At 37.2% G+C, this 27,312-nt stretch overlaps 1 protein-coding gene across 1 annotated transcript; it reads left to right on the top strand.

The window, feature by feature from the left end:
- The first annotated feature begins 54 nt into the window (after positions 1 to 54).
- Positions 55 to 23,593, top strand: AP3 (K-box region and MADS-box transcription factor family protein). The gene is made up of 7 exons (XM_008783267.5): positions 55 to 649; positions 757 to 823; positions 963 to 1,024; positions 1,146 to 1,245; positions 1,911 to 1,952; positions 22,990 to 23,034; positions 23,155 to 23,593. Exons 1-7 carry the CDS (start codon positions 462 to 464, stop codon positions 23,326 to 23,328), a joined length of 678 nt encoding a protein of 225 aa, XP_008781489.2. The 5' UTR covers positions 55 to 461; the 3' UTR covers positions 23,329 to 23,593.
- Positions 23,594 to 27,312: the final 3,719 nt, after the last annotated feature.

Here is a 27,312-nt window from a genome sequence, read left to right as displayed (position 1 = left end):
CTCACCCCGTCACTTAGGCATAACCGGTAGCCTCTTTTACAAGTGCAAGCCGTAGCACGCTTACAATGACAGGCAAGGAAGACTAGAAGAGAGAGAGAGAGAGAGAGAGAGAGAGAGAGAGAGAGATGAGGCATGGGGAAATGTGAAGCATGGAAAAGTGACTGATTCTCAAACTGGCAAGACAGCACACGGTACCCGGTACACCCAAGGCTTTCACGAATTTGGAAAGAGTAGACCATTTATGGAAGCTCTAGCTTTTTGCACTCCCTTCCTGGAATGGAAACCACCCAGCTTCTTTACCCTATCCTCCACGCCACCCACCCACCACTCTTCTATACGCACCTTCACAGCCCCTTCTCTAAAAGCAGCTCCCTCTCCCTCCGTGGGTGTTGAGAAATAGAGAGCTGTGCAAGAAAGAGAGAGAGAGAGAGAGAGAGAGAGAGAGAGAGAGAGAGAGAGAGATGGGGAGGGGGAAGATAGAGATCAAGAAGATAGAAAATCCTACTAACCGGCAGGTCACCTACTCCAAGAGGAGGACGGGGATCATGAAGAAGGCTAAGGAGCTGACGGTGCTTTGCGATGCCGAGGTCTCGCTTATCATGTTCTCCAGCACCGGCAAGTTCTCCGAGTACTGCAGCCCCTCAACCGAGTACGTACCGAATCTATCCCTCCCCCGTTGCACTCATATAGTTCTCTCTTCCCCTTCTTGTTATGGATTTGTAATAATGATGATGACGGAGGATTGACGGCTGGCAGCACCAAGAGGATATTTGATCGCTACCAGCAAGTCTCCGGGATCAACTTGTGGGGCGCCCAATACGAGGCAGGATCTCCGCTTCCGTTTTAGCTCGCTCTCTTCCTTTCTCTTGCTCTCCCTTTTGCTTCTAAAGAAAAGGGGAAAAACTGTTAAGTTTATCATGTTCGTGATTTCTAATATTCTTGTTTTTCTTTTGTGGGAATAGAAAATGCAAAATACTTTGAACCATCTGAAGGAGATCAACCGAAACCTCCGCAGAGAAATAAGGTGGAGGAGTAACTCTTTTCTAATCTTGGATTATATATGTTTTCTTTTACTATGGTATTTTGAGTACTTTCTGTATAAATTTTTTTTTTTTTTAATTTGGTCTACTGTGTTTCTTGAGTAGGCAGAGGATGGGGGAAGATCTCGATGGTTTGGACATCAACGAACTGCGCGGTCTTGAGCAAAATTTGGATGAGGCTTTGAAGGTTGTTCGTCAAAGAAAAGTAAGATCCCCTATTTATTGCACCAGCATACAAATATCTCCAGCTTATCCATTTTCTTCTCCCTAATTATTCTTGATATATATGTTCTGGGAAACCTTGTGAGAGATTATGAGAACTTTACCCTGAATTTTATGCTAGATGTATCTGAAATTATTAATATGTTATCTCAATGCTCTTCGCATGCTGTCATAACATTCTGCTAAGAATTATGAGTATATGCAATATCTGCTTACATAAGACTTTCTTACACATTGTTTTTGAATTTCCATTTGAGTAGAATCCAACAAAATCAATATTTACAAAATCTTCGATTGACATTCTGTTTCCCAAATAAAAAGCCTGAGATCTTCTAGTATAGTTACTCTTCTTCCAGACAAAATTTTATTTGGCTTTTGATCAGTTTGCTCAGCCGGTTAAGCTAGAAGGCAAATAGAGATAGGGAGTTTCTCTCTGAATAGGATCTCTATGCTACTATTCCATAAGCTAGGAGAGTTACTGTGGCTTCACCAGCAGTTTAGAATCAAAATTTTGAAAGAAAAATATGAGAAATCTAATAAACCTAAAATTAATTCGTTATGCTTTTTTTATTATCATAATTATTCTGCAAATTTTTGCATGTGCATTTAATCACACGGCTAATAGTTTGTCTCTCATCTGGATTGCAGTATCATGTGATCACCACGCAGACGGATACTTACAAGAAAAAGGCAAGTTAACTTGCTTCGTACAATATGTGATTACAATTAATCATTCTTTGAATGCATCAAAAAATAAATAAATAAATAAATAATCATTCCTTGTAGTCTTAGACTCGGTTTTGTATGTCCACTTTTATATGTAGTTGTTTTTGCACACTACTAGAACTGAGATAATGGTTTGCCAAAGTGTAGCTTTATTCCTTTCCTCTTCTTTGAGCTGATATTCCTTTCCTCTTTAACTTGATGAAAGATTACCCACATAAAAAAAAACAATCACAACTTGTAGAAACAATTCTACTGAATTGAATATGAGAAGAATTATGTTCAAGGGTCTTAATAGCCAGTTTAGAAAGCAGCCCCCTTTTCTTGAACAATTGTTTGTGACTCTTTCATTACTCCCAAATCTTTAGCACAATATGCAAGATTAAAGGACGCATTCACATATTTAGAGTAGTTCCTGTAATTGTGTCCAATATTATTTTTCTCTTCTGTCACTAGAAGATGTTATATTCCTCATCAACCAAACATGTGTCCTTTTTAAAATAGAAATTCTTATGAATACTGTAACTTGTTTCATTTTATTTGTCGGTTACTCCTAAGAGATTTGTTTGGGCACTCTGCATTCTTCATGGAAACCTTTGAGATGAGATATATTTGGGCCTTTTGACCATCCCTATTGAAATTGAACGCGACAAGTTCATTTCCTAATAATTACATCAAGTTATTTGTAGGAAAACTCCTGCTTGTCATTGTTATTCCAATAAAGGCATGAAGTGTTTTATGGATATATCTTTTGAACTTATAATGGCCAAATTTCTTATGTGAGTAACATGCCCTTAATAGTGCAACATTAAGATTCCTCTAACTAAACGAGGCTTTGGATTCAAAACTTGGAAGTTGTTTCCCAAATATAGGAACTTTCCCAAATATAGGAACTCTTGCTACGTTACTGTAAAATGGAAAATATTACAATGCCATCAACCTTGTGACCTGCTAACTCTTAGTATTCTTGAACTCATTCTCAACCATGCATGAAACAACTGACATTTCATAATGTCTTCTTATAATGAAAAAATGGCTTTTTATATATGCAATAACCAAAAATTGATGTATTGAATAAATAGTTGTAAGGGATATGAAAAACACAATCTCTTTAAGTCTTGGGATTAGTTTTGGTGGGAGCTTTAAATGTGAAGTGGTGGATGATTATTATTTTAACATTCTTATCGAGAATTGAAGAGTGTACTCCAAGATTATTTTACCTTTATGATGCTTCCGATGTTTTGTTTTTTATTAGGTTCTTACATAACCTAATTGCAACAAGTTATCCTAAAACAATTGAGCAATAAGGGGCATACCCCAATAATGCCATTAAAAATTTAAGCAATATCTACTAAAATAACTTGAATAAAATATTAAAATTTATAATTCTTGTGATGCTACTAGTGTAAAGAATATTTCATGCTTTTTGAATTTTGGGATAGATATCTCGACCATTAGATTTTGTGCACAAATCCTAGTAGCTAAATCTTATTCATTTTTGACCGCACTACTCAACAATGAAGTATGAGCAATTATTATTTTATTTTTGGGTTCCTTGTGTCTATATAAGCACCCAAAATCTTTCTAGTGTATACTTAGGATGGGACTAAATGCACGTTCACATGGGTCCTCACATACTCTCTCATTTAAGTTAATTTAAAGATTCAAATTTAGTCAAATTCAATAACATGCACCATGATTGGCTAGTAGTCATCTGTAAAAGGGCTCGTGCTATAGTATCCCTTAGTCTATATAGGCCATGGACCAGGTCTCTTCAGATAATATTGTAACAACTCAAAATGTCACCCAAAAAAGCCAGAAGGCTCTTTAGGTTACTTGGCATTGCATAAGTACCAAGGATCTTTCTACGTTACAATCATTGTTGGACTAAATATCTGCCCACACACAGATCCTCACAAAAATTCTATTTAATCTTTACATAATTATCTGGCAAATATTTTTATTCAACCTCTTACTTATAAATGTAAAGGCTAGAGGAATTTTTTTTGATCTCTTGCGGGTTTAAGACTACCCTCTAAAGGGAGATCGTTGTGTAGCAAGGGCTTAGATTTACTCATACTAATTGGTAGACCTCACTAAATTTCTATTAATTTTTAAAGTCTGGGAAAATCCCTTGTTCACCACTTACCAATAAATACTAAGATGAGAGCACTCTTTGACACCTTTTTAAGCTCTCTAGGTGCAAGACTAGCCTCTAACAGGAGATCAATATGTAACAAGGACATATATATATTCATTCTAATTGGTAGATCTCAATAAAATTCTATTTAATCTATAAATAATGAAGTCTCTATTTAATCTTTAAATTTTGGGAGACACTTCATATCTCTTAATATAAAAACAAAGGCAAGAGGACCCTTGACATTTCTTATCTTGGTGTCAAAGTGCTATCATCATGAGCTTATAGCTAAGGTCTCATTACTCCACCATGGCAAATTTTTCATCTTTCCTTTTGACTCCCTAAATAAGGAGACAACTGAACTCAAGGCAACAACTTTGAGTCCTCTTTAAATTCCTAATCTCTTCTATATAAACTTTTAAGAGTTTGCATTAACTGGCTTCCAATGAAACCCTAATAATATTGATTATCTATGGAGAATAGCGAAATACAAGCTCTCTAAGGAGAGACCATGTCAAAACTTCAAAGAAAAATCTAAAAATTAATAGCCACACTATATAATGCAAGATTATATGAGATATTATTGCTATAACTAATATTTGCCTTAATATGGTTTAAAATCGCTATTCATAGCAAGATATCAATTAGAGACCAATTATGCTCACACAATCTTGTTAAAAACTTTAAGATATTGATGCAGGAGCATCATCCTCATACCATTAGTCCATGGACATTGGGTCAAGGTGCATGAGAAAATTGAGTCCATAGTTATTCGAGATCTTGTAATAAGTGAATTAATTCACAATGGTTTAGTATCCTTGACGTCTAAATTAGATTGAGTCCAAGACGTCGAGTGGGTCATTGGTTAACCACATGACATTTGGATTGAGTCCGAAGGAGTGGATTTTGATTTCATGCGCAAGGAAGATTCTAACTACTTGTGGGTGAAATCCTTCCCCTTCTCACGCCAATAAAAAGCTTCCACATGTGGATAAGCCCATTTGGTAAGTTATTTAGGAGTTCATTCAGGAGATTGAAGGTTTAAAAAGAGTCCTTATCTGGTTTAGAGTCCAACTAAATTCGGAATTGTAGTCCTTATCTTTTCCCAGCCTCCCTCTCTATATAAAGGAAATGTTTGAAGAATAAAATTCAAAAAAAAAAATTTTTGAGTTCATTCAAAATAGACCCTTTGTCTCATGAAGAAGAGACTCTTCCTCCTTGGTGTGACGCCAAGAGGCTGAAGAAAATGGGTGAGACTCCTCTTTTCCTCCCGTCCGATTGATTTGGTTTGGGTGAGACTCCCACAACCATTTCTTCCTTATCTCCTTTTTTTTAATTCAAGTCTCTTCTTGTTTAAATCCTTTGAAATCATCCCACCACTCTCTAGCCTTTCTCCCACACCTCCCACAGTCCAAATCCCATCATCTTTCCTCCAAGTTTCACACCCAGATCAAGTTCCACGAAATCAGGCCGCCAGCGATTTTCAGAAAATTCTGAAAGAGTCGACTCCTCCCGACCTCGAGTCGACTACAGCTTCATCGAGTCGACTCCAAAGTCGACCCAAGTCGACCTCCCGAGCTTCTCAGGTCGACCCATCTGGAACAACCGCGAGTCCGTTCCTTGATACGCCCAGCGAGTCGACTCCAACTCCGCTCGAGTCGACTCCAACTCCGCTCGAGTCAACCCCAAGGATCCTTGAGTCGACCCCTAGTTGGAAAACAGAAAATTTGTTCTCTGAATTCTCTGAGAAAGGTCGACCCCAACCTGTCACGAGTCGACCCCAGTTTATCACGAGTCGACCCCAGGTTTGCTTACAGCAAGAAGGCCCTCTGCAATCTCCTTCCGCTTTTTGCGTAAGATATCATCATATCTTCTCCATATGAAAGAATTCTTATCACAATCTTTTGTGATTTCATGATCTCTCCATTCCTTGTATACTCATATATCATCTATATATAACCTTAATTCCTACATACAATGATTCAATATAGTTCAAGTCAAAATTCTTCATCCATTATTTTTAGGGTACTAGAGCCTACAAGGTATTTTAGGACAATAGAGCTGACCTAGGGCCTTCCTATCACCATATCCCTTGGAACAATTGTCTTCCAATCTTGGCTTCTTCCTTATCATCTATCATTTCACCCCTTATGGCTCTGACATCATCTGTCTTATTTCAAAGAAATTAGATTAAGAAAACTCTTTGAATTGGCATAGTCAATTTGAACCTATTCTTCATTCCAACAGTCTCTATGGCTTCGATAATAAATCAATGCAATTTCTAGAGAAGTTTTATAGGATGTAAACAACAAATTCTCTAGCACCAATTTTGGTATTATCTTGGCATTAGAAAGATCAAATATTAGGAAGCTAGCTCAAATTTATTTTGTTCGATCAAAATTACAAAAGCTTTCTCAAATTACTTACTATAAGAAAACTTATGTTACATGGCAATTCTTTGCTAGTCCATTTGCTACCATTGCTGATCATGTAAGGCTCATCTCCAACTTCAATTGGAGATCTTGAAAAGGGGGTTGGATTCCATTGATTAAAATTGAGCCAAATCTATTACCGATGTTCTATAAGCTATCATCCTATCCCTAAGGATGATTCTTAGTGATGCCATTTTTGTGGTTTACCTAAAGATTATTATAATGTATTTATTGAAGTTATCTCTAGTAATGACCAAACAACTCTAGATGCACTCCATGCCCTCTTCTTAGCCAAGAATTGAGACTTGAATCTCCAAATGAAAGGAAATGGTCTTTTGGATAAAATGCTCCTTCCAAAAATAATTTTCAATATGGCCAATAAACTCAACATTCAGGGTCCAACCCTCCATGTGGTTCTTGTTAGGCTAGCAATAAGAAAAACCTACAGTATTGGATTGCCATTAGAAAATGGATCACTCATATCAAGGACATCAACCATTGGCAAAACCTGCTGCCCTGGTTGCTTCAAACCAATGTAACGTAAAATGGGACTTAACATATATGACTTCATCTAAGAAGGGCTAGCTAGAAGTTATAAATTAGGTTACTTAGCCCTCTTTAAATACCCAAACCTTTCCCAACATATGTGATGTAGTACAAATATACATCTATGTGGGTCCTTACATGTCACGCCCGAAATTCAAAACATGATATGGCCATGCTACCGAGAAGTACAACCCATGATAATACGAAGCCAACATTATATTAGCTTTTAAATCTATCTCAAATACAATAAAATAAATAGGAATTCAATTTCATTATCCAATAAATGCAACTAATACTAGTTTAGAGCGTCTAAATCCAAACATAATACTAAACCATAATCTTGAATATTCAAACAATCATTAACTACAAATTCATAATCAATTGAAGATTTAAAATTCTACTTTGTTATGTAGATTGCCAAGCTTGCTAACGTAAACTCTAAGCCTAGACCATCCTTAATTTCTAATGATCCTATTTGTCTGGAGAGAGAGAAAAAAGTGGCATATGAGCAACACAACTTAGTAAATAAATTTTTCTTAAATGATACAGTATATTAAGAACAAGTCATAAAATAAATAATGCATGAACAAATTATTCATGTTTTATAAACATAGTTCCATTTATATTATTGCAAATAATTCGTAAGTCATTCTTCATGTCATTTAATTCTATCATGGATCAAAACATTGCTCATAGATATTCGTGCCATAGTCCTTATAATTCATGACAGAGCTATCTTCGTACTCGATAAGATATCATAGTTCGTATTCGTTACTAATTTTAACCCGTTGGCAGAGGGCCGTTTTTGTTAGATGCTAGCTCTAGAATATCTATTGTCCCCCATTTCTATGAGCGGTCATAGCAATCTAAGAGGCTTTAGAAAACTTATATTTTTTTAAAAAAATACACATAAATAGATGAAAAATACTAAATAGAATGATCAGATTCATATTTTATAATAAAACTATTTTCACCAAAACATTCATAAACTATTTTCATAACAAAATATGATTTTTATAATACATGCGCTGATCCATAATTTTAAAAAATGCATAATATTTCCACAAGCAAATTTTATGTACAAAAAATATGATCATCTAAAAAATAATGAGTATATGATCTATTTATCTCTTTCATCTTAGACATCAATCTTCACTAGGCAATTCAGTTAACTTTATTAAAAATATTAAAAGTAAAATTAATTTTTGTTTGATGATTTTAATCGAAATGAAATAATAAAAATATGGACGATTAGCTGGATGATAGCGTTCGATGATTTCGGATGGGTTAGGCCTGAGCGGTTCGATCAGTAAATCATAGGGCATAGACTCGTTCAGGGCCAAGGTTGTTTAACATAGTTCATCATCAGTGAGTTTCATAGACACTTGATAAGGCCAGCTGATCCATCTAGTAGGTTACTCGGGCACTAGGACAATTTAGGACCTTTTTTCAGGGATCAATTTGGGTCCGTAGATCAGATCGACATGACCCGATTCTAGTTTTCTTGGATCTTCTAGAGAGAGAAACTAGAGAGAAGAGACAAAGTAGAGAGAGGAGAGAGAGGAATAAGAGAGAGAAAGAGAGGGAATGTTCTCTCTCTCCTCCTCTTCTTTTTCTTCTTTTCTTCTTTCTTTTTCTTCTTTTCCCCTTTCTTCTTTCTTAGCAAAATAGGGGACGAAGGAGGCGGCTGGTTGCTATGATCATGGTGGTCCGATGAAGTAGCTGCAAACGGTGGTGGTAGGTTGCAGAGGGCAGTTGGCAGTGGTGGGTGGCCAGTCGAATTCGGCCTAAAAATAGGGCCAAACAAGGGGTCATGGCTTGGTCGATCTTGGGTCTCAAATCCGCTAGCTGGTAGTAAGGCTTCGACATCGGTTAAAGGTCAATGTCGGAGAGAGGCTAAGAGTTTCGGCAATGAGTGCCGACAGCGGCAGTGGTCGAAAAAGGAAAAAGAGAACGAAAATAGAGTAAAAAAAGGGAATCCTTTTTTTCAAGAGGATTTCGGCTAAATTTTTGGCCGGCAGCCATGAATCCTAGTCGTGGGAAGAAGAAGAAGAAGAAAAGAGGAGGAAGGACAAGGCGTTACCACTGCTCCGGCGGCATTCAGCAGCCTTGATTTTCGGTGAACATAAAGACATGCAGCCACAAGTTCAAGGAAAGAAAAGAGAGAGGAGTGAGATCAATGATCGTTATCTTAAGATCCTTGATATGTTTTGGGGGGCTACTCTAACAATTAAGATCCTTGATATGCCCGGCTATTGAGGATCCTAACAATGAGTTTGTAAGGGTTTTAATAATATTTTTTGAATTGAGATTGAATGGCATTTTTCAAATGACATTTTTTATGAAGAGACCAGATCTGTCATGAAAAAGGATATAAATATATGCCAATTGATATTTTTATTTTGTTTCAACTAATACCAATTAAAAATAGTCCTTAGTGTGGGGAGGTTGAAAATCTTAATAGTCGATTTTCTTTTTCTTTTATAAATTGATGTTGATTACTTTTTCAACTAATAATAATTAGGATTTTCAACTAAGATAATTAGGAAGAGTCTAGTTAGTTAATATTTTTTTAGTTTTTTCTAAACTATTTTTTAATTTGTGTGGATTAAATTTTTTATTTTGTTTCATATGTGGCCTATTACGAAGAGCTCTTACTATGTGATTTTTTTTTTGAGCAATATGATGGATATATCTATGCAATTCAAAATATTAATAGTGGGTTTTCTTTTGTTAAATAGATGAATATTTTATTTTTTGATATTGATTATCGTTTTTAATTAACCATAATTTAGAAGAGCCCAAATCCCTCATGTAGAAGTATTTATTTTCTTGAATTGATGCTAATTTAGATTTTTATTTTATTTCAACTAATATCTATGAAAAAAATCAATATGTAAGTTATGTGCCAGATATGTGGTCTGCAATTATGGATTAACTGGCTCCCTTATTGGAAATGGTTTAGGTTACAATAGAATGCAACTACAATCTTTAAAGAATTGAAGATCTTAGTGTGCAATTAAGATTCCATGCACCAAAGTTTAGAAACTAGTGCGAATCATGGGGCGTTAGATTATATCCATACTCTTATATCTTCCATCCATGCCTCTATTTTCATTGCAATATATTGTGATCTGATCCTTTCCCTCCTAATGATGTGATATTATCAATTTTTCTCTTATTTTCTGGTGACTTTTTCTGAATTTTGGAAATGGGAATAATTTCTCTCTCCTATCCGTTGAATATGTATAGAGATAATGTAATACAAAATAATACAAAAGATGATGACATACATGATATGATCTAGATTCTAGCTAAAGAAAGCATATGCCCACTTTTTATAATCACCTGACCGGGATGTATAATTAATTCATAATTAGACTCACAACTGATTTGTAGCAGGCACTGGGGTTGCCACTTGAGTCTCCCTACGTGTCGGATGTGGTAGGAGATTGGTGTAGCTCGCAGATATACTGCGATGGATCAGATTCATCAAAGAAATTGAGGACATCCCACTACCGCCTGCATTCTAAGATTGCTGAAAGTCTGGTTTTAACATTGGAAGGTCAATCTTTCCAAATCAGCTGCCAATTTATCTACAAGAGTCCTAAACAGAAAGAAGAAAATATGAAAAAGGAACTATGGAATTAGAGGTTTCTTTCATTCGTTGAAAAAGGCACCGAGAATAAGAAGTCTCTCTCTTCCATCTTCGTCAATCGAATTCATCCCTAACCCCATCCTTGCCTTTGTATTCACCCTCCCTATGTGTCATGCTTCTCTTGCCCTAGTGGTCACTACCTATTGCTACTCCTTGCTCTAACTCATCGAAACCTAATTCCTAGTTCTTCCCTGTTACTTGATCTCTTCCCTTCACCTCCATATCTTGTGCTCATCGACCGGAGTCATACATTCAAGTGCATGTTACGAGATCTCGACTCGTTTTCCAAATTTAGCCAACCATGGGTGTTTGAGAGACCAAGATTTGGCCAATTGGGGCCTCATCTCTTGCCTCGCATTGAGTTCTTATTGGCAAAAGGGCTAAAAATTTCTCTTCGATGAGGTACTTCCCTGGCGCAGAGCTGCGGGCGGCTTGGATGAGTATGTATTACGTACGACGGGTGCTTCAAGTGACTTCAGTACTGCTGGAGGGTGACTCGGCTACAGTGATCAGCTGGGTCCGACAGGGCTCGAGCAGTGACGGAGGAGTTCATCCCCTACTCCGCGATATTTGGATGATAGTGAGAGAGGGTGTTACATTTCAGGCTATGCATGTATATCGTGAAGCTAATGGGGCAGCCGACTGGGTGGCCGCATATGTAGCGAGCCACTCAGGAGGCACCGTATGGACTAGGGAGGGTGAAATGCCCGGAGCACTTCGGGACCTTTATTTTTTGATTCCATTGGGTGTATTCTTACTATGATGTTTGAAATGCCCGTTTCAAAAAAAAAAAAGAAAAAAAAGGTACTTCCCTATCTCCTCTCCCTAGAATTCCGTCCATCTTCTTCCTATCAACGTCCCCTTTCTAGAGATGGGTTTAGCAATTTTAAGAATTCGATCTTGATTGGAGCTTGAACTTGAGCTCAGCCTATATAGTCAAATGAGCCAAACACAAAATGGGCTTGAGCCTTATGGCCTTTTATATGTGCTTAAGCTTGGTTCAACATCAAGCTTGCCTTGTACATTTATAGTCTTGACCGAACTAATTAAGCCCGGGTAGCTTAATACTCAGCTGAACTCAACTCATTGGCACCCCTAGACTCATTTCCCATCCAATATTCTATATGGATGCACTCCTTGATATATTTGGTATATTTTCGAGCACCAAGACCTTGCAAACTGAAGTAAGCAATCCTATTTCACCTATCTAACCTCTTTCTAATGTCATACTTCTTGCTACCTATTATTATACCTATTGTACTATAAGAACCATATGTCCTTCACTCAGCAAACATTTGACTTAACTCCTCTTCCCATTACCAATAATAGCCTCATTGTTAATTGTTCAAAATAGGGCAATTTTAATCCCAAGGAACCATATGCTGGATTTTTTTTTTACTGGGTAAACCTTAACGACACTATTGGTGTCATCTTTTCTTTTGCTGGAGCCTAATTCATAAGCCTCTAAAAGCCTAGATTGGATAGCTATCATGGCAGTTGAGATGGATGCATTGATCAAGATGGCCACGTGGACCTTGGTTCTAGTTTGACATAATCAAAACATTATTCAATGTCTTGTGTGTTTATTCATGTTAAGCAAAAGTTTGATGGCATTCTAGAAAAATTATTAAGCTTCTTTGGTAGCAAAAGGCTATCACCGAGAATCGGATATCAACTATGGTTGTTTAAAATATCATTTAGCATTACCTTTTTGGGGAGGATATTTTCATGACTTAACCAATGCTATATGGTCCTTGCTCACCCAGCTAATGTGTATAGATTCAATTGATCTATTTATGGGTTGAAGCAAAGCTGTTGTGCAGGGTTCCCGTCTGATTCATTATGTAAATGAGCTTGGCCCCCAGGGTTCGATTACCTATCCTTCAATATTTATTGACACCAATCACAAGGCTCCACCATCATAATTATTTATATAGATGATCTTCTTGTCACTCTATTTCAGTAGATTCATTGCAGCGACTAATGGGTGATCTTAGCTGCATTTGCCCTGAAGGACCTAAGACTATTAAGTTAATTTTTGGGTGCCCAAACTTATATGTTTTCTTCTGATCTTTATCTTTGTCAGACTTGCTATATCATAATTGTTCTCACCTACGTTTAGTTGGAAGGGGCAGGGCAAAGCCACCTAACTTATGTTGTTTTTGGGTCCATGCTCTCAAAGGATTTGGCTTAGCCCTTAAAACCCCACTCATTATCATAGCATCATTGGTGCCTTGCTATATGTTAGTATTACAAGACCTTACATAGCATTTGTTATCATTCAAGTCCCCTATGTTTTGCATGCACCTATGACCATTCACTGGAAAATTCTTAAAGAATAGTTCCTTAAAGGAAAGCATAGTCATCATCTTCATCTCCAAGCTGGCTCTATAACAATCCAGGACCTCACCCAAAGTGGCTAGCCGGAAGGTATTATTTGAGTTTCTTAATCCTGTATAAGTACCCAAGATCTACCCAGCGAATAACCGATGTGGGACTAAACACACGCCTGCACAGGTCCTCACATACTCCCCCCGTTCAAGCCCTGGCGTCCTCGTCAGGCTAAGGGTTCAAATCCATTCAAATCTAATCACAAACACCATGATCGGTCCGTGGTCAACCCCAATGGATCCTTGCTGCAGTATCCCCTAGTCCACATAAGTTATGGGCCGGGTTCGTTCTGATACCATTTGTAACAACCTAGAACTTCACCCAAAATAACTAGCCGGAAGGTATTATTTGGGTTCCTTCATTCTGTATAAGTACCCAAGATCTACCCAGCGAATAACCGATGTGGGACTAAACACACGCCCGCACATGTCCTCACAGGCTCCTTCTTGCCAATTGCTCTGACACAAATTGTGATAGTGATATTGATGATTGATTTTTGGTTAAGGGCTTTGGCATCTTTATTTATAGTAATCTTATGTCCTAAAGTACCAAAGAACAATCCACTATCATTCACTTAAATATAGAATAAGAAATATCACACATTAATGCAGAGATCTGTTGAGGTGCCTTGGATTCTCTCTTCAGAAGGATTTTGTTATGTTAGTTGCATCAACTACTAATCAATTTTTCTGACAATCAAAGTGTTTGTCGCATGGAAGGTATTACTATTTTTCATATTTGCACAAAACATATTGAGGTGAACTATCATTTTATGCATGAAAAAGTGATCGGAGAACTACTTAATATTTACTTTGTTACTTCTACTGATCAAGTGGCTAATACCTTCACCAAGGACCTACCATCCACTTGGTTTAATTATTTGAACTCCAATCTATATCTTCTCACTCCAAGATTGAGCTTGAAGGGTGTAATAGCCATACCAATGTCGCAAGATTATATGAGATATTCTTAATATGATTGAGATATTCCCAATAAGGTAGAACATCCATCATTCCAGTCGTCCATCGCAAGATGTGGATCAGATATCAATTATATTGACAAAATCCTATTGTGAGTTGTGAGGAATTGATGTATCTTCTTCCATATGGATGAATCCTTATCACAATCTTTATAATCTCATTATGATCTTGTCATAATCTGTGCTTTCCTTGCATTTTCATATATATTAGCTATATAGCCTTCATATGTACAATAATTGATGTACTTCAAGACAAAATTTTTCTTCCACCATTATTTAAAGAATGACAAAAAAAATAAAATTTAATACCTTGGAAAATCTCACTTTACTGAAAATTTCCCAATGGAGATTCCTACATAATCCTAATGGAAGGTTTAGGGAACTTTGAAGTCCCTAAAACTAGTCTCTATGATGGTTGGTTTCCCAAGCTTGAATAACTTAATGTTATCATCCAAAGCTTGAAGATGATGCGGACTAGTAAAATTGTTACTCCTCCTTAATTGTCATTGAGTCCAAGACTATTACTAAGTTTGACAAAAAGGCAAACTAGCTTGACTAGGTCAGCAATAAATTGAGTTTGGTTTTGGATCCAATTCGGGTAATAAGCAAATTTAAGTTAGATTAAACCCTAGGCAGAATAGTAACTTAATAGCAACCATCTAGTAAATGGCCTTGAACAATATGACTTAGTCTAGCAAATTCATGGATGCCAAGCAGCAACTAAGCAATTTAAATGTTTTGAACCTTCAATCAAAAAGGAACCAAAGATGTCAAGTGCAAAACATGTAAATCACGTGTGAACCCTTGAACAAAGAATGGCAATACTGTAATTCATCTCTATTGTATAAAAATACAAGTTTCAAATTTTGAGAATGTTCTTTCTATATTTCATCTATCATTTCTTTATCATACAAATACCTACCTACTTTTTCTAGCTTACCTATATAACCTCATTATCTACAGATAAGAGAACAAAATTAATTTCTATTCTTGATTTGCTTATTGCCATGATTGTAATTAGGTAAAATTTCTTCGGGTAATAAGCAAATTTAAGTTAGATTAAACCCTAGGCAGAATTGTAACTTAATAGCAACCATCTAGTAAATGGCCTTGAACAATATGACTTAGTCTAGCAAATTCATGGAATGCCAAGCAGCAACTAAGTAATTTAAATGTTATGAACCTTCAATCAAAAAGGAACCAAAGATGCCAAGTGCAAAACATGTAAATCAGGTGTGAACCCTTGAACAAAGAATGGCAATACTGTAATTCATCTCTATTGTATAAAAATACAAGTTTCAAATTTTGAGAATGTTCTTTCTATATTTCATCTATCATTTCTTTATCATACAAATACCTACCTACTTTTTCTAGCTTACCTATATAACCTCATTATCTACAGATAAGAGAACAAAATTAAACTCATGGGGAGTAAAACAAAGGAATTTTACCTAATTACAATCATGGCAATAAGCAAATCAAGAATAGAAAATCCTGAAAGGGGAATAAAAAAAAAATATGATAGAATAAATAAGAAAAATTGATATACCAACTAAAAATAATGAAAAGAAATATAATAAGATATTCTCCTTTTTGTTGAGATCATACAAAAGCAATCCTTTTTTTTCTTATTCCTTCAGCAACATTTTGTGAGAATAAATAAATGAATAATAAAAAATTAAAATCATGTTGCAAATTAATAGAAAAATAGCATGAAATTTTATGAGAGTAAATAAATCAGACACATCAGCTATATATGGATAAGAAATATTTAATTAAGATACTTATTCAAGGGATAGTTTTCCATTCAGCATCCAGGCATATCTTTAATGTGTAAATAACCCATCTCAAAGTTAAAATACCACTGGTTAGATATTGGGCTTCGGTGCGTCCGCTATGGTAGCCGAGCCTCATCCATGCACTTAACAGCCTGTCTGCGTGTGTCAAGCACCTGAACATACCCCTTGGCTCACGCAAAGTGCGTCACGCGTGATACATAAGTCTGCGGCGGTAGCCTAATTTGGACTACATTTGTTCCGAAAAATAGGCTTCAGCTTCTAGTCTCTTGGATTTGACATGGGATATCCGATGCTGATTGCTAGCTTGTTCACTATCCTTTTTGCCATGAACAGAGGAGTGGATGTATCAAGAATCCGCCAGTTATACAAGAATCGTAAACTGGCTTCTTGTTGAGATTATATATTATATAATGAAAACTCCGTAAAACAGAGCACGGCCTATGGAGCCAGAACCTCATCCATTTTCTCCCACTGCCCCCCTCAAAAAAATTCTTGTGTTTTTTTTGAATATGCAGATTGTTGATGCCAAAATTTCATCCGACAAAAATGATGAGCATCAGCCAATCGGCACACATGAAGAAAAAAGAACAATGAAGCCATTGGATTAACTCAAAAAGGACTTTGAAATAACAGTTGGAAAGCAAAAAAAAATTAAAAAATATAAGACAGGCGTAGAATAATGAGATTTGTGTACTTGGTGCCTTGGGATTTTTTTTTAGAATAATTTGCAAGATAGCTTGGTCCATTGGAAAAAGTCGACCTGAATAGCTTGGCTTATTAGATAGATTGGCCTGGATAGCTTGGCATGTAGAGCTCGGTTTGGACAAATCGGCTTAAAAAACTCGGCCTAAAAAGCTTGGCCTGTAGAGCTCAGTTTGGACAAATCTACTTGAAGAACTCGGCCTGAATTGCTCGTCGACATGCAAGAAATTAGTTAGCATATCAACCTGCAAGAAAAAAAAAAAAAGCAGAATGACACTATGAGCTAATGGATGAGCTATGAAAGCCCCTTTGAGGTCCTTTGGCCCAATTTAAATAGAGGAAAGAGCAAATTTCTGTTACGATTGGAGATAAAATTAGGGAATGAGCCATAATTATCCTTCCTTTTTTTGTATCCCCTTAGTTGCAGAGCTGTAACCACCCAGATTTCAAATTTGTTTAAAATTGAACTTGCCACATGTCGATCTACGTAGGCAAATTGATTTTAGGCTCCATCACACATTCAAAATGTTAATATAATTTGGACATCCCAAGGTGATAACAATTATAATAATTTTATCATGCCCATAATAGTGGTTTCCTAAGCCAGTCTACATATGAACAAGGATATTTTTTTTCCAAGGAAGTGGGAAGGGATTTATCGACCCTGCCTCAAAGGTAGAAGGGATCTGAGTCACTAGTACATTGACTTTACCACCTACACTAGTCTGTATGCACATGAACAGAGAATCTTGTATGCCATATAACATGAACAGTCTTCATACTAACAACATTGTCTAGGTAACATTCAAATCTTCATGCGTCTTGTATGAAATAGCCTTTTGTTCGGAAAACAGCTTGCTTGAAGTAATAGCATCACTTACCTTTCCATTGCTATCATTTTTTTTTCTTGTTATAATTGCAAAAGATCGATGTTATAATAAAGGACTTGCAGAAAACGGTCATCACATCAAAATACAAAAAATGAACTTTATGGCCATTTTTTTGTTGTAATGGTATTTGGGTAAATTGACCTTATGAAATCTCAGTAAAGCTCTCTCTCATAGTTGGGGTGAATACCGTTCATCTGAAATTCTGCTTCTCCAATCTTCAGCAAGAAAGATTTCATTCTTGGAGCTCTTTTTTGCATGTCTAAAAAGTTATTAGTTTTTTTAATTGAATCAATAGTCTAGACAATTAATTTTAAACTTTACTAGCTGAACAAGTGTCTAGCACTGAGTGATGTTAGATACAAATATAATGCATTTGCTCATATTACGTGATGAACTATGTATTCTAAGATATTGGCTGATACAAAATTAATGCATGATGAATTTTTATATTGTCTTGTTTCATTATTGTTTTTTTATTAAATATTAAAAAAAAATCTGATTCCTGAAATAGTTTTCAATCTTGGCCAAGACCTCAGTCATGATACTGGTTAATAATATAGAAAAAAATATTGGCACTTATTTGCTTTGCACATATAAAAGATAACGTATCCTATAGTATTAGTCAATATCACACTAGTATATCAGGTGAGATATACGTAATTACATATCTTTCTTTTACTATCTTAAAAGGACTTTTTGATTACTAAATTATGAAAATTATAGTAGTTAATATTGTTTTTCCTGTGCAACAAGTAATTCAATGCCTCTTTTATACATTGGTCCGGGATATTGAGATATCTCGATTTTTGTAAATTAAAAATTTCTCTTCACTTCATTGAGAAAGACTAATATCTTAGTTCATCTTGCTATCATCTAACAGGGTTGCTCAGACATCGGCCTTTCAACTTAAAACTTTAGTTAAAAGTCATATTGAATATATCAGTTCTGATATCAAAATCTCTTAACCTTTCTCATATTCCATCAACCTTTCATCTTGATCGAGATGATACTGTATCTTGGATCAGCTTGATATCAGTTTGGACATCCAATCCCTAGGCTTAAAGAGGCTGTATCATGGTCAACGACGTCAGGAATATGGAGGATTATTCATCAATTTATAGGATTGTTTCTTCTTATATTTGTTCCTGTATGGGGTTCAAAGAAGCTTATTTCAGGATCGTTGTTTAGAAAGAGGAAAAGAATTGGTGATTTGTCTGATTCTATACACCTTTAATAGTGGGCTTTGATGGGTACAAGGTGGCTAGTAGGCAAAACCTCACAATTAGTCACACAAAAAACAATTAAAACAACCAAGGTTAATTCTTCAACTCACTTTATTTAACTCAATTGGTTACAAATAGTCAAGAAGCACTTCCTTATGGAATAAGGGAATGCATTGTTATAAGCAATATTAAAAGATCTAATATTGCTTAAATTTTTCGTTTCTTTATATCACTAACTCTAGCTACAATTTAAGTTATATTTGAAGCTTGATGCGGATTTTTAGCTTTAGCTATTACTTGATCTAAAACTCCATCAAGGAATGCAAACGGGTCAGGTTGACCCATGAGCTGAGTTGGTTGCAACCCTATTAGACCTTATCCAATCCATATTTGAATATTTGTGTCAAATAAGGTTAAAAATTATACCAAATTTGAAAACCTAGTTGAGTCTGGGTTAGGTAATATTTGACTCAACCTGTATATCATCCAGGTCTAATTCGGGTTGATAAAAAATAGGCGACCCTACCTAGACCTGATCCAGCTTGACTTTAAAACCAAAATCATATAATAAAATCCCTTTTTTTTTACCCTAAATGTCCTTTCCAATTCATTAACTAAACCTATCATTTAAACTAATCACTATTTACTCATCTCAACAACCCCATCTTCTCCACCTACTTTTACTTAATTATATTAAAATTTTCATTGTTTGTTTTAGTGGATTCCTACTTATATTATTTTCAACTATCTAAATATATATTTAAAAGGAAAGAAGTTTCTAAACCTATAGTTTAAGAATGATCAATTTCTTCCATGAAATATATTTTTTTTGAATAGAAATTCATATTTAAATTGAGTTTTATAGTTTTATTTAATTTTTTTTAGTAATTTTATATTTATTTATCAATTATTATATTTTAGCTATAAAAGAATATTTAAATGCTTGATCCAAATTGCAGAACTGATGGGACCATTCCACATCTATACTCGAATATTTTAGGATAGCTTTGAGTCCTACTTGACCCCAACCGGACCCAATAACTTATTGGATCTAAAATCTTTTTTATGGACCTAATCCAATTAGCTAATGGGTTGGGTCCAGGTCCAAAATCAAAACTCAAACATTGAAGTCATGTATACTTCAATGGCGTATATGGTGAAAGCTTGGGAATAGTAATCCTAAATTTGAAAATTTTGGTTCATACAACTCCAACAAAAAGTCTAGATTGTAAATTTAGATACAGTTATGCACAGATGTAGCCATCATGATCAAGCAAAATGACTTATTGTATTTTAAATTTGAGCAACTACTTTATTGCTCTAAACAATCATAATCCTCTCCAATTCCATGTAGTTCAATGAAAGGGCTCTACAATGACAACCTTTGTTAGCCTGGTAAGGATGGATAATGACTTTCAAATGTATTTTCTCTCTTAGAGGCAAATAGTGGTACTCCTAGCCATAATAGTCAGAGAATGGTGATCTTAGTTACAGACATATGATAGTTGTTTTATTTTGATGCTCATCCTTTCCTGGATCTAGATAGCTAGAGACACAAAACAGTAAATACTAAACGTGCTAGAGGGAATCATGGGAAGAAATTGATAATTCTAACATGAAAGATGTAAAATTGGGATATGTTGTGAGGGCAAGAGAATATTATATTTAGAGTATTAATTGCTTGATATAATAGTAGCGGTGGATCTCAACAGAAATGCCTGGTGAAGAAATATCTATGGTCGATGCTTGATAGTTATGGTTACAGTAGAGTTACAAGACAGATGTCCCACCTTAGTGGCATTGTCAACATTAGCATAGCTAGAGTGGTATTTTCTTTCATGGGAAAACAAGCAATGTAAGATACCTTTCACATAAAGAGAAAAATAGTGCCTACTCATGTTAGTTGTTTTTACCTCAAATCACCAAAGGATCTAGAGAAATATTTGTTGAATTAGCAGAAAATAAATTATCATCTATAAAAGAGGAGAACTCCATACTGTTATATTTTTAACACCTCTTGAGACTTCAAAACAATTGAGGAATTTGTTTACCTAAAAGCAATCCATAAAAGTTGATGTTTCATCCTCTCAGTAGCTACCTAAGGTGACTCACTCAAGTTGCCCATACTTGGACCTTCTAACACTGAAGTTGCATTGCAACTTAAGTAGCAATGTAGTAGTTGACTTACAAAGAAGCTCACTTCCTGTATTTGGAAGAGTTTAGAAAAAAGAGAGATATATTTGATAGTCATTTCATAGATCACCTTGCAAGCAAACTTCAGATCTGAGCAATTGTCGTACATCAACAAGGAAATCCTTGATGAAGAGATCGACATCCAAGTTGTCGGTAGCATGAGCTTAGGCGTCGACCTAAGCACCCATGGAGAGGAAGCGAGCAGTGATGCAGACCTTTAGGAGGGTGGAGAAGGTGAAAGCACAAGGCTGGAGGTCAGAGGCAATGCATGGTAACATGAAGGTAAAGGTGGTGGGAGATGGAGGAGGAGGTCGATGCCACGAATGATAGCGATACAGGTGAAGGGGTAGGGGTAAGGGACCTAGGCAAAGTTAAGGAGTGGTTGGGAGGATCTAGATGTGGTAGTCAGCAAGATGATGGAGGAGGCGAACCATACGAAAGCAGTTATAGTGTAGTTCAAGATTGAGGAGGCATTTTGCGCCTCCCAAGGATAGTGGGGGTCAGCGATGGCATCGAGGCGGGTGGCAAGGTGGGACTTGAGAGTAGGGTGGGGAAGGAGAGGGGAAGGGAATAAGGAGGAGGAGGAGGAGAGGCCAGGGAGAGGTTCAATGAGGCACAAGTAGGGAGATCTAGCAGGAGGTGACATCGAAATGGGGCACTGGAGCGAAGGGGAACGATGACATAGGGTTGCATGCTAAGGCTTTGATTGAGATGGAATAGAGAGAAAATTCTTGTTTTGAGTTAAAATACCTACTCAAAAGTTTGCAACTCAACCTGACTATTTTGACCGTTAGTCAATCTAGTGTAAGATAACCTTGAGTTGCTGAGTTGTAGCACAAGTAACTGAACTTATTATATAGTTTTAGTTACAAACATTCAAACAAGTATATTGACCGGCACTTGCAACTTGAGTTGGTTCCATTTACAGAACTCCAAATAGCCCATAAGGCATGTGCAGCTACCAAGTTAGTTTGAGGTTACAAATAGTAACCGACAATGTTGGATAAAATCCTTTTTCTCAAATAAACCTTAGACTTGTTCTTCCTTAGATGATATGGGATTCATAGTATAGTCTACTTCTCGGTGTCTTTCTCTATCATTAACACTAACAAGCTCATCATCAAGGAAATAGAGTGCACCATGTTTTCTATATTTCTCTCATAATTTCAGCACATCTGATGATACCAAAGGCAAAATATAATCAACATAACTGCTTTACTTGCAAAATCTGAACTCATCGTACATTTGGCATTGTATTTATAAAAAACTACAATACAATACGTCAAATGCACCATGTGGGAATATACAACCTTCCTAACACCGCTCTAGAGTATGGGTAACACTGATCTACATACTATTTTAAAATATAACATTTTTAATTTTCATCATTTTCTTCTCTAGATTCTGTCTATCAACTTTTCTAACAAAAATGCCCTAAGAGATTGTTTTTTCAAAATTACCAATCTCATTTCAATTGCTTCATTGTTTGAATGAATATTCAACCAATAAAAAATGCTCTTCTTCTCTAATTTTCTTGTCTATATTGATAACTTGATTCATCTCTCTCCAATCACAAACAAATTAAACTATGAGATCAGGTAATATTTATAGTTTAGAATTTGGTCTATAAGATTATAAAATTCAAAATCTCCCAACCCTTTATGGTAACATGTTCTCCCCCCCCCCTCCTGACACACATTAAAATACATATATAAAATTATTTTTTATTCAAATGGTATTTATATAATTAACTAATTTGGATTTAGTCTTTTTCAAATGCATTAATACATGCCTGGTTACTGGTAGGTCCAAGGAAAGCAGTTCTACACTAGTAGTTTGTTCGCTTTACAGAAGTTTAACCAAACCTTTGACAATATGTTTCCACATCATTGGGAAGGTGCGGAAATATGCATGGTATAAAGGAAATACATGTTGTCCTGCACATAAATTGCATACAAGTATAAATGTCCTTTAAATTATAGCACATGACAAGAGTATATTTTCTTTAGTAACTGTATGCAAATTATTCTCCCTTTTAATGTTTGTGGCAGTTGAAGAACTCCCATGAAGCTCACAGAAACTTACTGCATGAACTTGTAAGCGGTGATAGATGCCTCTGTTATTACCCATTTACTTCTTTTCTTTAAAATAATCTATCATTCGAATGGGAAAATAAAAATGAACTAATTAGCTACTGAATGCTCTGTTGAATTCAGGAGATGAAAGATGAGCACCCAGTTTATGGTTTTGTGGATAATGACCCCAGCAACTATGAGGGTGCACTTGCTCTTGCAAATGGGGGTTCCCACATGTACGCATTCCGTGTTCAGCCGAACCAGCCCAACCTCCATGGAATGAGATATGGCACCCATGATCTTCGCCTTGCTTGATTTTCTGTAGCTTAAAGCCCTTACTAGCTGCAGACCTATTACTTATATTCCTGCTCTCATCATGTGATGTGGGGTGTGTAATAACAGCTTATGCTATACCAGAAGTAAACTTTCTCTACCTACTATTTGTTATAATTTCCTTGTGTTACCTGCTGTCTTCCTCATGGTACTGGAGTGATGATGTTAAGTGTAATGGAGTTGTTCAAATCCTGACTGGAAATTCTACTGGTCCAATTGCATGACTATGTTCCATATATGGCTTCAATTTTTCTGTGGTCATCCATTACAGATAAGCTTTTGATAAGAAATAGTTTTCTGGCACTAATAATTTGGAATTGTCTTCGAGTTAGGGAAACCTACATTGGTTTGTTATGCTTCATTGGACAGATGCTCATCCCTTGATCCATAATTAGACCTCTATTTCATTTCATTCCGCTGTGAAAAATTGAAACGGGGCATAAATTAGTAGGAATAGAACAGGTGATTCCTGCGCTTGAGAAGTGACACCTTCCTTTAGGGTGTGCAGCATTAGTTTAACTCTATAAACACCATGCTTCTCAATGCCCTAGATGCTCTAGTACTTCAAAGAATACTGCTCAACCTCCTGATCTAGCTACTGATAAACCTCAAAAACCGAGAGAATAATATCTCAAACCTTTCTTCGTTTCCTAATATTTAACTACTAATTGGAGTACCTTTTGAATAGATATCAGATAGAGGAAATGCTGTTCTTATTGGCTCGAAGGTCTTGTAGGACATGTTTACCAGAAAAAAATTTATTCCGGACTCTCTCTTTCTTGGACACTGGATGGTCTGAAACTGATGCTGTGACTTCAAAACAGTGATTATTGAGCTCATTATATGCATATTGGATTTGTATCCGGTTAAATGAACACTTCAAATCCCCATCCCAGCTGTGGGATCACAATTTTACTCATGGCAAAATCTAACTTTGGTATGCTGCAAGGGAAGATCTGTCCACATAAGCAAAATAAAAAGCACCGCAAAGAGGAAGAGAGCCACATAAGAACTACTGTGATCACCATCAACAGTCTCTTCCCATGGGCAAAGGTGTTGGAAAAATTAATGCGCACACGGCCCGAGACAGTCTCGGACGCGCATGCGCTGGGGTCCGCTGGGCCATTCGTGAAACATCCGCTGGCAGCAAAATTACCGCAGACGCATCCGCAAAAGACCAATAAGCCCCTGCAAAGAATCCTATAAATACCTCCTATTTCATCCTATTCGGTACACGAAGAAATAGAGAAAAATATTGGAGAAATTATGAAAAAAAGTTCTTCCTCCTCTTAGCCACTTTTGATTTTTATTTCTGCTCTTTTATATTTTATTTTATTCTTTTATTTCATTCTTTATTGGATCTGCAAGTTCGATTGGATTCATTTTGGCTTCTTCCAAGACGTACCGAAGAAAAAGTTGTAAGGTCGTCGTATCTCAGAGGAGAATTGCCGAGAGATCTGTACGTGGGAGTAAACACTTCTTTCGGACAGCGTCTACGCACTTCGACTTGCTTTCAATTAGGCTATTTCCTCTAACTTTTATTTTTAATTTAATATTAGTAGATTTGTAGGATTTGCAATTTTGTGATTTAAATTTATTAAATGAATATATTTATTTTGTGCTAGAATAGATTTCTTTTGTACTATAATAGATTTATTTTGATCCGAATAATATATACTATTCATTTTAAGATTTTCTATTAATTATAATTTTTAGATTTATTTGCTTATTTAGGTGATATATTACTAACAATCCAAATAAGTGTTTGTTTATTTTTTTTGTTAGTAATATATAATTTAGTAAATCATTCTAAAAAAGTAATAATTTGTTTAACCTCCAAGAGGTTTATCGTACCCCCATTTGGACTCTTCAAAGAGTAATTTTGAGATCTCATTCAAATAGGAAATTCGAAAATTGGTTGATCCACAATAACTAATTCATTGAATTAACAAATTAGATCGTAATTACAATAATTGATTTGCTACCATAAAATTAGTAATCAATTATTCTAATAAGGTATAAATTTTATAATTCATTGAATTGATATTTTAGATCTCAACTACAATAATTGATTTGCTACAACAAAATTAGTAATCAATTATTCTAATAATATAATAAATTTTATAATTCATTGAATTGATATTTTAGATCTCAATTACAATAAATGATTTGCTACCACAAAATTACTAATCAATTATTTTAATAAGGCAATAAATCAATTCTAATATATAATTCATTGAATTGACATATTAGATTTCAATTACAATAATTGTCTAGCTAGCACTAAATTAATAATTAATTATTACTAATTCAGAAAATTCAAATAAAAAATTCAGAAATTGATTAATCCATAACAACAAATTTAAGTTTGCACTTAGGTTTTTGTAAAAATTGAATTTGTATGATTTCTAGTGATTATATCTGTTACGGGGGAAATAAGCCGCCATGCCCCACGTGACCGGCACGCGCGCCCAGGAAGACTACGGCTGCCCTTTGATCCAGCAATCCGACCCCGAGTCGGATATCCTCGGCTCCGCAGCCCGACCCCGAGTCGGCTGCCCTTTGATCCAGCAATCCGACCCCGAGTCGGATATCCTCGGCTCCGCAGCCCGACCCCGAGTCGGCTGCCCTTTGATCCAGCAATCCGACCCCGAGTCGGATATCCTCGGCTCCGCAGCCCGACCCCGAGTCGGCTGCCCCTTGATCCAGCGCTCCGACCCCGAGTCGGAGATCTCTTGATAACGACAGGCTATTCCCCAGAGGCACGCCGCGGCCTCCTGCTCCACTACTCCCTGCAACGGCTGTATCCGATGCTGCTCCACGATCTCCTGCATCAGCCGTACAAAGCGGAGCCCCACTATGCCCTGACGTGGCCGTACCCGGTGCTGCTCCACGACGCCCTGTAACGGCCATGTCAGTGGCCACACCATCGTGCCCCACGATAACGAACCCCCCTGAGAGACCCCCCAGCCAGGTATATATGCGGCTGGGGGGAGAAAGGGGGGAGGTGAGCAATATCTCCCAGAGCACTCTCTTACTTGCGATTATCACCTCTCCTCCTCCTCCAATCTCCTCTGACTTGACCGTCGGAGGGCCATCACCACCCTGGTGGTGGTGCAAGGCTTGTTTGCAGGTTTCTTGGCGGAAGGTGGAGCGCAACCAACACCAACCAAGACAACTCAGACGGAACCCCGTTCACACCGCAGTGCCAATCGTTCTCGGTTTGGACCACCAGCAACAGTTGGCGCTAGAAGGAGGGGCCCGAATCTTAGAACGATCGTAATGGCACGGCGAGGTGGTCGTGGAGCTTCCAATGCTTCCGGTCGCGGAGCCTCTCGCGCCTCCGGCCGAGAGGCTGCTGCGTCCCCAACGCACTCTCAGCAGCACTCCACCGCCCCTTCTCCCATTCAGACGGTCGAAGCTGCTCAGTTCGACCAGCTAGCCCAGCAGGTTCGCACCCTCGCGGAGGCAGTGCAGAATCTGCAGGGTGTGATCTCTCGGGTGCCGCAACGGGCTCAGGAGCCGCTGCCCCCCGAGCACTCGCCTCTTCCTCACAACCCGCGCTCCTTCCTCTCCCATGGAGAGGAGCGCCGGCGCGAGGAGGATTCTCGAGTGCGGTCCATTCTGTCAGGACCTTCTCATCGGAGCTGTGCGGGGTACGAGAGGCGGACCCGGGCGCGTTCTCAGACACCCCAGTCCTCGAGGGGCCCGCACTCCAGTCGGTCCCCCTCGCGCCGCTCCTTGTCCCCCACCCACCGGTCGCGCTCCCTGGACCGGCGGGTGGACGATCTCCACAGACAACTCCAGGTCCTGAAGGGCCACTCCAAAGATCCCTTCGCTGACTTGGAGATCTCCTCCCAGCCGGCGCTTGCCTCGAGGATCCTGCGGACCCCGAACCCGCCGGGGTTCAAAATGCCGGCGATCGAACCCTACGACGGGGCGGCGGACCCGCGGGACCACGTGGAG

Source organism: Phoenix dactylifera, chromosome 10 (genome assembly GCF_051530095.1).
Source record: "Phoenix dactylifera cultivar Ajwa chromosome 10, Ajwa_hap1_PhDact_Kaust_v1.1, whole genome shotgun sequence".
Classification (NCBI taxonomy): Eukaryota; Viridiplantae; Streptophyta; class Magnoliopsida; order Arecales; family Arecaceae; genus Phoenix; species Phoenix dactylifera.
Note: the sequence above shows the minus strand (reverse complement) of the source record. Positions and strands in the feature narration are given on the sequence as shown.

What these genes read in the sequence shown, in the direction of transcription:
- AP3 (XM_008783267.5), top strand. Translation starts at nt 462, where the DNA reads ATGGGGAGGGGGAAGATAGAGATCAAGAAGATAGAAAATCCTACTAAC. An exon ending in TGTGGGGCGCCCAATACGAG is followed by an intron (nt 824 to 962) that starts GCAGGATCTCCG and finishes TTGTGGGAATAG; the next exon opens with AAAATGCAAAATACTTTGAA. An exon ending in CGGATACTTACAAGAAAAAG is followed by an intron (nt 1,953 to 22,989) that starts GCAAGTTAACTT and finishes TGTTTGTGGCAG; the next exon opens with TTGAAGAACTCCCATGAAGC.